A 12,591-nucleotide genomic window follows, 5' to 3' on the forward strand; every position below is an offset into this window, starting at 1 on the left:
GTATACGTAAAGAGAATGTGTAAACTTATCTCAGAGCACACTTCATTTTCCAGTACAAATCAAAGTGAGTGAGCAAGTACAAAGCAGGACTCTCTCTTAAAAGATGTATCAGTTTTATACATTTTGAAAGAAAAGGAGAGAAAGGTAGACTACATGTTGTAAACTTCTTCTTCTTCTCCTCAAAGTACATAGTGAAGTTGAATTTTTCTATTAACAGTTAAAACAGTTTTACTGGACTGTAGGTTATAAGGATGTAAAAGTTCTCTGATGTCAGCTTTTCTAAAAATACTGTTGACAGGACAGGAACAGGTTGAAAGGTTCTTTGCAGTTTTGTAGACAAACACCAGGTTCCCTAACTGTCAAATTTCCTCAAAAACAGTATAAACATATCAAAACATGTTATGACAGGAGCTTCTCAAAATATTCCTCATACAGAATGAAAGTCCAAAAAACCTGAAACTGACATCGGCCCGAGTGTCTCATATTACATTTTGATATGGAATTTCAAACTGTGACCATGTGTCATCACTTTCAAATGTTACAGTATCACTGGCAGTGTGTATCATTTCTTACCTCAACTGACTGTTGTTGCCAACTGGTGATCAGTTTTTTCAGAGATTCTGTTTCTCTAAGAGGATACCGGGCAGCATCCTTGGCTAAGAAAGGTTTCAACAAAAGAAATAAACATCAAATCCCCGATACATGAAGTCCACAAATAATGGTGATTTGACAGAATTTATTTTTCACTTGCCTATTTTAAAGCTTTAACTCTCAAAACAGACTAAGCAAAGGTAACAGTTTATTGCTAAGCATATCAATAAGTTGAAGAACAGCAATTATTAAATAAAGTTTGGCTTTCATTAAACACATGTTTACAACAATCAAGAAAACTGTCATGAAGGAAGACATTTTCTGTGAATAACGGGCCAATTGTTTTCAAATGTAACATATACTACCATAGAATCAACCTGCTTTAATACTACCATAGAATCAACCTGCTTTAATACTACCATAGAATCAACCTGCTTTAATACTACCATAGAATCAACCTGCTTTAATACTACCATAGAATCAACCCACGCCATCAACAGAACGTCATGTCACGTATATATTTTAAATTAAAAAAACAAACGTTTTACTTTTTTTTTTTTTTTTTGACGCTTCTCGCGTCCTCCCTGTTGAGCACCACTGGGTAAATGTGACGGATTAGCTACTACAACACTTTATTAGCTGCTCATGTATAGTTTACTTTGAGTTGTTGTGATCACAAGTTTTTGAAGATTCTGATCAATGTGAATTAAAGATTGCTAAATAACAGTCAAAGTTATTATAATAGTAGAAAACAGTAGTGGAGGCGTTGAGTAAATTATTGATGCTCATAACATCGATATATATTGTAACTCCTGAATGTGTCTAAGACTTTTGCACAGCAGTGTGTATGTGTATATATATATATATATATATATAGTATATTATTTATTTATTTATTTTTTAAACATGGTATCACATCTTGGAAATGTTTCTGTTTGTAAAGAATGATGGTAGGACACCTAGAACCTTTTTACACTGAATGCATGTCACTCTCAGCTGTGTGTTTAATGACCACCTTGTAACCAATCAGATTGCTTGTCCATTAGGTTAATAAATGGTAAAACAAGTTCAAATTATTTATAGTGCACACTGTTTCACAGTGTCTGAATCAGTAGAATAACATGATTGTCCAGAGCTTACTGAGTAATACATGTTGATAAAGTCAAAGGCTGGATGGGTATAAAAGCCTCTTACCTCTCCTTTTATAAAGGTGAGACCCATTCTTCTCGTGTCTGGAAAAAGTAAATACAGGTTGTATAAGCGCTGTTATAACACTGTAAATGTGCCTTACCATGCTTTAGTATGCTTTTTACATGCTTATACCAAGCATATACCCTGTCTTATCATGATTACAATAGTTTTCAAAAGTGCATGAGAACATGCCTTTGTTTTACTACACTTTGCTATGCTTTTACCATGGTATAGTTATTACTTATAAGGGTGTTCTTATTAAACACAGGGGGAGTGTTACATATAAGGCATGTAGATTTAAGCTACAATATTGTTTTAAGTAAAGACAAAGGCCTTAATATAAAACTGTTATTTCATTAAACAGGTGAGGTAACATTACACTAAAAATGAAGTTGAAATGCTAACATTATTTTGCCATAACCTATGATAATACCTGTGTAGAATGCTGTGTTTTCACACATGTGAGCCATCAGCCAATTTTAATGTTCATGTTTTGGACACATTGCTTGTAAAATATTTTTGATGGTTGCAATGGCTGATATTATCCAAATAAGATGAAAAGAGAATGGCAAACCATTAACAATGTTTTTTTTTTTTTTTCAAGATAAGGGTAATTGTGTAAATTCTATTAACATCCAGGTTAGTTTTAAACATCCTTACCTAATTTGACATTGTTGTTTATTTCCAGATTAAGCAATGATTCATTTGGGATTTGAATTAATCTATAGGTAAACACTGCAGAATCCATAGTAAATATTTAAACCTACAGTAACAAGGCACAAGCTTTACTATTCTAGCCTTCTTCAAATGAGAAATCATTAAATAAGTGTAAACAGTGAGCATTTGAGATCTTGTGTACTGATGTGCGCATATTTACAGCTAGTATCAGTTGTAATGGGTTAGTTATGTTAATAAATGACAGATGAAAGTAAGGGAAAAATACAACTGATTGCATTATTTGAAATACGTTGAGGGTGATATTAGGGAAACGGATAAGAAGGTAATGAATTTTTATCAGTGGCATCACAACCCCTTATGGTCCATACCTGTCATGTTCGATAGACTCATCTGTCTGCAAAGGCAATCTCATAAGACTGCTGACTACTAAAATAATGGACAACAGATAGGAAGTAATTTCCAATCCAAAGTCCCCCTCCTTCTTATCCTCAGCCTTTTCTAGAAATGAAGTTTCTGCAGCACTGCTGTTTGTGTACTGTTTCGCCAGCTGCATTACTTTGTTTGAAATTAAATTATAAGGCCCATTCTCACTCGTGCCACTCATTTTCTGTGGATGCCACCCTGGCAGTATCAGTGACATGTGACCATTCTTTGATTGTAGACCAAAAGACACTGGAGCTTGAGGTGTGAAGATACCAAGATTATTCGTACAGAGGTCATCAAGTTCTCCATCTGTACCCCATGGGAAGAGGCAGGACAATAGAAGTCTTGCTGTATCTTCAGTTCTATTGATATCCAATTTTCCCAGATCCTGTTTTTGGCTCCTTCTAGAGTCTTTTTTTTTTCGCATAAGCATGCCAACTCCTTCATCAGCAGCACTATAAATGTTGTTCTCACTTTGGAATAGGTGTTCTCGTACAAACTCATTTACTTGATGAAGGGACACCGACGTTTTGTTCCTTTTCAGTCTAGATTGCTTTCTATCAAAGCTTGCCACTCTTCTTAGGGCTTCAGAGCTGTCATAGGAGCTCAGCAGATCTGACCTTTCCTCTGGGCTGGGGTGTAGCTGTTCCAAAAGTCCCTCCACGTCGAATGTTAGGACGTGAAAACCATTGTCTACTGAGGAGGCTTTCAATTGCAACACTCTGAAAGGGCTCAAAATGAGCTCTGGAATCGGAATCTAAAAAAGATACAACGTAAATACAAAATGTTACACTTGTAAAACTTTCATTTTCCATATGTTCAGGTACTATTATTAAACAAACCTGTTTTTTTGCCATCTTCTCATATTAATGCACTTACTTTAAATGTCCACATATATAAATAAGAACACATTGCTAATAAAGCTGGGATGATACATACTGAGAACATCATAAAAATGAACACAACACTGGAATTATTATTAATCAATTTTTTACAATTATACATTTTCTGTTTTTTTGCTGGTTCCAAATCACATTTCTTCAAAAGTAATAGTTGTTTTCATTTGACTACCTTTTTGCCCTTTAAAAGATCTTTTGACAAGCTCTAGCATCTTACTCTTGCTGTTATTCTCACTGAAGAGTTCCATTAGATTTTTTTTTTTTCACAAGGTTGCATCCTGTTCATCCTATACTTTCAATGGGTAATTGGGGCAGCTATTCCATTATTGGTAGCTTCTTCTGTCTTTTTAAAAGCCTCTCTCTAAGACTCTTGTCTCTCTTAGAGTACGGGTTAAGGGTCATGTTCCTAATAGGAAGGTAAGCCCTGGCCCAGAAGCTCTCAATCAAGTTAGATATGCAGGGTCCGTAGTATCCTAGGATACTCTGTCTCATTGATCAGATTGTACACGGCTCCACTTCCACCCAAAAATTCCATATGATACGATTCTATCAATAGCACACACTTGCAGTATTGTGAGGTGCTATTTTTCTCATCTAAGCTCTGGATTTGAATACCTCATAGTTTACATAATTCCATTTGAACTGTGAACCCAAGCTATGCAAATTACCAAGTGCAGGTGTATTATTCTGTCTGAAAATGTACAGGTATGTCCAGACCAATTAAACAGATACAAAAATACAGTAGGTAGGTACATAGACGATTAAAAAATGAGCAGGCAACCAGGGGAACTACCTTGTTAAATAGCACATCAAAAAAAGGGACAGAACAGGTAATATATGAAATATTGTGAAACTAAGCATTGCATATTGGGGAAATGCTTCTTGTAGAACCTTCATATCAAAGCCACTGGAGAAGATATTACCCATCTAATGGTGGATGTGAATCATTATAAGCCTGAATGCCTGTAACCTGGCTGCTGCAGAAGCAGGTGTGAAGAATCAAGCATTGGTGCACTAGCTCCACACACTGGGGGGAAAAAAGAAGGTGATGTGAGCCTTTAGTGCCAGCATTTCCAGGCAGGCAGAGATCTACACTGAGATGTGGTAAAGTTTCCAGATCTCATCCCTGAATGGCAGGGGGTATTGTGCCGTGGTGGTGGTGTAAGTGGCTCTCTGGTGTGAAGGAAATGAGAAATCGACTAAAATCCCTTTGCTGGCAACTTCACAGTTGGCTTTTAATCATAAACAGACACTGGCTGCTACCACCCCCTCCCCCAGCAGGAGTCACTGCAGAGCATTAGATTGCACTCTGACTAGTTCCACTCTGTGTTAGAACCCTGTCGTTTTCCTTTATTCTTGAACTCTAAATCTGCAGAGAATATACTCCTGAGATAATTAGACCATGTAACGAACTCAATTCATAAAAAAATACAATAATAATAATCATTTAAACATTATATTTTATATGTATATTCAATTCTAGCAAATAACTATTTCCAAACTCCACGTTTAATTAACATAATGATAATAAGAACAGTTTTTATTTGTTAATCAGTGTTTTAGATGGTAGCTTCTTTTAAAGAACAAGAAACAAAACAGAAAAAAAATCCTTTGATTTTTCTGTCTATTTCACCCTTAGTATTTTCCCCAGATTTCCTTATTGATTAATTCAGGAAGATAGATTGCTTTATTCAGCTGGAGACGCAGCCCTAACAATATGACATGTCTGACAGCTTAAAAGCCACAGAGTTTGAGTTTTCCTTCAGGAGACTGGCAGTTTTTAACTGACCACAGATTCTTTTCAGGATCTGCCCTCACAGTGGTTGCTCCTTCTAAACTGACAGAAAGAGCAGATGCTGCTCCACAGCATGCCGCTGCTGATAGCTTCCTGGCATATGTGCACACCTTCCCTGCAGCTATTTTAAAAGAATAGCTAGCAGCACTGAGCCCTCACTTGCAACACCACAACTTTTGTGTTCAAAGCATCATTACCGCAAGCTTTCCTGACCAGGAAGATCACTAATGAGTCTGACTTGCGAGCGACCCAGAGGAACACCCAATTCAACAGGGCATACGCACCAACTACATACACACTCGCAATCTAAAGCCTAATTGACATGAGGCTCTTAAAAAGGTGCTTTCGCTTCTTCATTATGCAGTTTGAGGTTCATTATTACAGATAAGACTGGGTGCTCTGAGCTCGCCTCTGGCAACTGGCCACATTTCTGAAGCTCAGCTACAGAGCTATATTAATAATATAATAGAGGATGTGCCACATTAAACACCTAATTAAAAGATACTACATACTTGTTACAGTGGAGAATTCAGAGCTTTACCTGTGAAGGTAACTTACTTGCTCATCATAAAATAGTATAGCACTATACAGTATCTCAGAAAGAAGAAATAAAGGAGCTGGAGATTGGAAGGTAACATCACCTTCATTGTATACAAAACATGAGAACGTAACTAATACCTAATAAACAGGTAAGGGCATTGTAAAATACTGCAATACCTGGTATTTAATTCAACACTGAAGTATTGTATTAAACACTATGGAATTAGCAATTTAAGGGCATACACTACAAATCACACACAAAAATGCCAATGAGTAGAAAAATAAAACCTTAGAGCGATTTCAGTTAGAAAGAGCCTGGCCAGGAATAAAATATGCACAGCTCCAAATCAGAAGGAAAGATAATTGGTGACTTGAAAATGGCTATTTTGAATGAAACATTCTCAGAAGCTATTTCCCCAAGTGTCATTTCAAAAGAATGACTGATAAAAAGAAAACCAGTGGCCTTTATTAGCTGTTCCATATAGTTCAGAGTCTTCATGTGAACTTATTAGACTTTAGAAAACGAAGATTAAAGAAGCTATGAAAACATGTTTTGCAGATGGATAAAGCAATAGATAGACAGACAGATAAAAGGCAAGTAACCTGTTTTTAGCTTGTATAGCTACTTCATAATGGAGCTATAGAATTATATAAATACATATATTCAGAGAAATGAACAGCACCTTCATATCTGATATTAATGTTACTGCTGTTTGTGACAAAACATAACATGTATGCCTTTTCAATCAAATTAACACAATCTGTTAGCTTCAGTCCACTTGACCTTGCCAGTTCAATCTTTTGACCCTGAACTACAGTGCACTGAGGATGGTATTAGGGTGAAATCAACTGTGGAAATAAGGGCAATTGAAAAGCGCTTTCACATTTTTATCATTTAAAGGACTCAAATACAAGTTGTACCACTTTTACCATTTGGTTGTTAATAGATATCAGCAATAGATAATGCAACACAGCAATGTCTTTATTTAATAAAGATAATAGGTTTCATAGAAACAGAACACACTTATTTTCATATTATTATTATATTTCAAACTCCACGACTTTAAGATATTAACCCTTCAGCATATCTATTCTTTTTAATGCCTGTCCATCAGGAAAGTGGTAAAGCTTTGAGTACTACTTTTCACACTTGATAACATATTTATTTGATATTTTCCTAATCACCGTTTACACAATTCTGGAAAAAAGTATGGTACGCAGAATTAATTCAAATACTTAAACATAGTAAAAAAGAAATACAGTACGTGTCTGCTTTACAAGTTTTGCATTTGTGATTTATTTATTTATTAGCCAAAAAATGATTAATATGAAATGTTTTTCTTGTTAGTTTCTTCTAAACTAATATGTACACATCTAAAAAACAAAACAGAAATGACTCTGCAATAATGCTATCTACAGCCGACGACAATACTATATGACAAGGTAAATGAGATTGGTAGGATGAAAGAAAGGCATCATGTGACTAGGACACATTGAGGTAAAGCTGAACCTAGAAAATGGCTGCCTTTTTTTGCTGCAAACATCCAACAGGCAGAGCCTGTAATATTTGTGTGTACTTGAGCAGGGAAAAGACTGTAAGAGGGCTTGAGCATACAAATAACCAGGTATGATACTAAATGTGTCCCTTTCCATTGTTTCAGCATTAAAATGAAAATATCGATTATCTGATGCAGCAGCTTCTACATCTGTGTGTACCACATACACAACAAAGGTTACTATATATATGTGTGTGTGCTCTTTGGTTAAAGAAAATGATGCGGATCAATAAAAGCATGTCTGCATGGTGCAATTGGATTCTGGTTTATAGCTGCTGGTTATAGAAGATAAAGAGTTTGTTTTTGTACATTTCAAACATTTAATGAATATTTTCTAAAACTGTTAATATTTCATTCATGACATATTAAATGTTTGTATATTCCAGGAGTACTGCGTAAAACATCCAGCATTTTCAGCAGATTTCATCATTTTGCATTTACATTATAATATCACTTCCCACCTGCTTACACTATTGGAGGTCCATTCATTAATCAAAGTGCCTTGGTGTGTCTTGTGCAATGCACCTGTAACAGACTTATCTTTTGGGTTATCAGGTATCGTGTCACTCGTTCACGTTTGCTGAAAGCCTCACATTTATCATCATCTATTCTCCATAAATCTCATTTCAGCTTTCTAAGGATCTTTTTAGAATATGTTTATCTGGAACTGTTGGCATTTGGTGATACACTCATCAATGTATGTTATCTCTTTGCATGAGAAGAAATTCTCTACAGCATAACCCACATGCATGTACCACTATTTTAATCCAATGGGAAGAGACAGACAGTCTGCAGGCTACAGTGCACAGGTGCACAGCACAAACAACTAAAATGCAGTACTATTTATTTCTTTACAAAACTAGTACTGGTAAAGCACTCTCTTTTTTAAGTAGTTCAATAGAAGCATGTGCAATATTCAGTTTAAAAAAATAGATACAAGTTGCGTAGTTCTCAACAATATGCCAGATTTTACAAGAGTTTCAAAATATATACTCATTCCTCTTCCAAAACAAAAACATGTTGTATTAAAAATCTACTTATTGTCAATTGGGATTGAAACCTCTATGTCCTGTGTGCTGGAGATGCTTGACAATAGGTAAAAAATGGCCTCCTCCAAATGTGCGCAGTGGACAGCAGCTTGATGATTGGCAGAAAAATAGAAGACAAACGAGAAAGCCTTCAATCTGCAGCTGATGCACAGGAAGAAGATGAGGAGCAGTTTACAATGGAGAAAACATTACCAAGCTAATGGTACAGGCAATCATCTGACCACCATGCATCTCTGATCGCAGCAGGGCATCCATTTTCAGTTAAGTGTTAGAGTACCTTTTTGCTTTCTCTGGCCACGGCAGGGGTAAAACAACCGAGTGTGTGCCTGGTAATAAATTACTGTATTGGATACTTTTTGTTTTCCTTCAGCAACGACTATGCTGCTTATTCTGGCTATCATTGTCAATTAAAATACAGCCATCTTTATCCAGCTGTACATCAGCCACAGCATTCTGATTACTTCTGCAAGAGCCCACAGGGTCAAGAGGCCCTTTTGACCTCTGTCAGTTAAAACCATCTGACCACTTGCTATTCCGTGCAATCTTGGATGAACAGATGGACACTTCTCTGCCTTCCTCCATAAAGCTTGGAAAATAAAGATAAATGAAACTGGGCTCTGGCTTTGAAACTGGTTTATGAGAGTAAAATATGGTTTGACTGCCATTTAATAGAATTCCCTTTTCCTTCAAAAAGCTCAATCACCCAGGCTTATCACTATGACCTGAGAATATGACAGTAGTCAATATCATTATAGAATCTTTGATAATGAAGTTGTGGACCCCATTGCCATTTATATTATCATGGCACAGTACATTTGTTTGGCATAATTGATAGCACGGTAGAGACTATTGATATACACTACATAGGAGTGGGGAAACTGTTTCCCAGCCCTGTAGAACAGCATCATTAAACAGATTGTAATACAACCCCGGACATTTGATTATAATACACTCTTTTAGTTTTATAAAAATGAGTATCAATTACTGTAGCATGATGACGTATGTTCTTCTTACACCACTTGTAATGAATCTGAAAGGACCGCCTTGAATGGATCTTGTAATGTTAATTAAAATATAAATGAATCCTTCAGGGAGTAGTTAATTAACTTCATCTTAAAAGGGCATTTATCTAATTACAGCTCTTAATTGAGATGTTTGCCTATATGCACACACTGCACTTTTAATTTCTCCTAAAGTGCCATTGCACTGAAGTAATCGGTTTTGTTCTATACAGAATATGTATACTCAGATGTTTCCCAATTAACACGAGAAAGTACTTGGTCAGAGTACATCACAGTGATATTGTCTGCGAATGCCTGTGGAAATAGGCTCTGGGCTCTATTCAATTGATCTAAATTGTGCTGAATCTTAATACGTCAATTGTTGCAATCATTTAAAAGGGGACATTGTGAAAACAAAAACCTGCAACAGCGAGTTTCTTTGGTTTTTTTTTGTCATTCAAAGTAAGCAAAAAAAAAACATACCAAATACCAAACAGGAGACAATGCCATTTTTCAAATACTATAATTTGCATTTATTGAAAATAATAAACTGTAGCCAGTGAACTCCATAAGTATTGATTTGAAATATCAAAATGAGTTTTTGTTCCTTCCTATACCAGGATGATGCAATTAGTTCTGGCATACCGTATTAACATTCACACAAACAGGACCCTGATTACTGCTGCTTGACAGTTTAATGAACACAGGGGTTCTACACCTAGTTGCATCAACATTGCCTTTTTCCATCAGCGCTCTTGCTTTCCCCTCGCTGAAGATAAGCAATTGTGGCAACAATATTCACTGCAAATAGAACTGAAACATGGCAAAGCGTAATACGCGTGATGTGGCCACAGACCTAGCATTGCTAATCCGAGGACAAACATTTCATCTGCGTTTCCATTAGTCACTCACTAATTATAATGAAGTATAATGAATACTTCATAGTAATGTCCTCTCCGAAGACGTTATTAATCAGCAGGTTGGATATCACTAAAAGAGAATTTAATGATTTCGATACATTTTTGCAATTTACATTTCTTGAGTTTGTATTTCACAATCGCCCTGGTTCTTATCCACTGGCTGCCGGTAATTATTATCAAGGCTTTTTACTCAGGAGAATACAAATTAATAAACAAACACATTAAGTTAAGGTCTTTGAAATAACTTTCTCTTGTTAATTTTGCATTTTGTAACTTAAAAGGGTGTTGTTTATTATTATTTGAAAACAATGAAAGAGTCCCAAGCCAGAGTCCCCTCTGTTATTTTATCAGCAACTTGAAAGATGCATAGCAAAAGCTATTTTTTTTTAATTTATTTATTTAGCACGAGTGACTCAAAAACACTTCTCTTACTTCTACCCCATTCTGCCGCTGGCTTGTGAACTTCAGCCTTCAGCCTCCAAACTGTGAAACCAGACTCCAGAAGCAGTCAATCTGATTGTTATCAGTCCGTTGAAAGGGACTTTAGGCCTATCTTGGGTTAACATACCATTCGTGTGGGCCATACTAACCTGCTAGCATGTGAACATTTTTAGGGATGATCAGTACATAGGTAAATCAATGTGCATTCTTTTAAGAATGAAAAAAAATCATAACATCTGAAAACAACTAGGACCCCCCCATCTCTTAACTCCTGGACCATGATAATTCTTGATAATCTGGTCAGATCTGCTACGAGAATCCTCACACAGATTATATTATAGAGCTACTATGCTTATAACACCAACAACACATAACTATGTGCAATTTTTTAAAGCTATCATAGCATAAAATACCAAAGAGCACCAGTTATCCTTATCACAGTTGTTGTTGTTTGTTTTGTTACCTGGTGCTTTAAAAAAAAAAGCAAAAGAAAGGCACCATCATTCAAATGTAATTATATGCTGGGACATCAAACGTTATTCACTCATGAAAACAATATTTTTTTTCATATTAAACCTTTTGTTTAGAGTTTGACTTTGAGAAGGGATATAATTAAAAATGTGAATCTCTGCATCTCTGGATGTGTTCATTGTCGACAGAAATCACAAATAACTGACTATTTTTATAACCATCTCTGTAACATAAATGTTAATGTTATTATTAGTATATATATATATTTGTTACCTTTGTGTCCTAGCAGTTTGAAAATAGATATTTTTTTTGTATTTGAAAACAGGGTTATTAATATGAAGCATTCATTTATAAAAAATATTGTTTTATTTAAAGTCAAATATCTTTGGTTGTCCAATGAACTGAAATATATATATTTTTATTTTCTATTGGAATAAAATAATGTTAATACAGTATAAAGAAAATTAAATTAAATGTATAAAATTCACTATATATAACTTATTTACATGTATCTTGAGAATTAAAACAGATCATTAATATGGTTGAAGAAGATGCCACCTAAAATATTGAAGATCAATCTATAGAGTTTACAATAGTGCAAAAATGCTATCAACTGGAAAGCTGTTATACAGAGATCAATTGGTTATTAGCGTGCTTGAGTATTGAGCGGCAGGGTCTAGAAAATAATCCAAGATTATTTGCTTAGAATTCCATTCTATGAAAGGTCAGATACTCACAATGTTCAACCACCAAGAATGTATCCAAATATGCCTCAGAGCAAATGTATTAGAATAATACTGATTGAAACGGAACCTATTTGTTGTGGTACAGAGCAATACTGATTGTTTTAAAGATTACTGGTACTAGTGTAAATCTTCGTAATGTATGACAGTTCTTAATTTCTGAGTCAATAAAAACAACAACAAAAAACCTAATTTAGCCTCTGTTAATGTAAACAAGTAAAGTTCTCTGATTTATTTTAGCCCAGTACTGTACTGTATGTATTTGTCAACGTTTTTCAATACAAGAGTATTTT

At 35.3% G+C, this 12,591-nt stretch overlaps 1 protein-coding gene across 1 annotated transcript in view; it reads right to left on the reverse strand.

Annotated features, from left to right (window-relative positions):
- LOC117427726 (WD repeat-containing protein 72-like) overlaps positions 1–12,591 on the reverse strand; it is a 69,321-nt gene that overhangs the window by 22,938 nt on the left and 33,792 nt on the right. The window contains exons 15-17 of the mRNA XM_058995163.1: positions 2,829–3,640; positions 1,786–1,823; positions 574–656 (exon numbers count right to left, since the gene is read on the reverse strand). Of these exons, the coding sequence (XP_058851146.1) occupies positions 574–656; positions 1,786–1,823; positions 2,829–3,640 (933 nt within the window). The remainder of the gene's footprint in view (positions 1–573; positions 657–1,785; positions 1,824–2,828; positions 3,641–12,591) is intronic.

This window comes from Acipenser ruthenus, chromosome 21, assembly GCF_902713425.1.
Source record: "Acipenser ruthenus chromosome 21, fAciRut3.2 maternal haplotype, whole genome shotgun sequence".
In the NCBI taxonomy this organism is placed as follows: Eukaryota; Metazoa; Chordata; class Actinopteri; order Acipenseriformes; family Acipenseridae; genus Acipenser; species Acipenser ruthenus.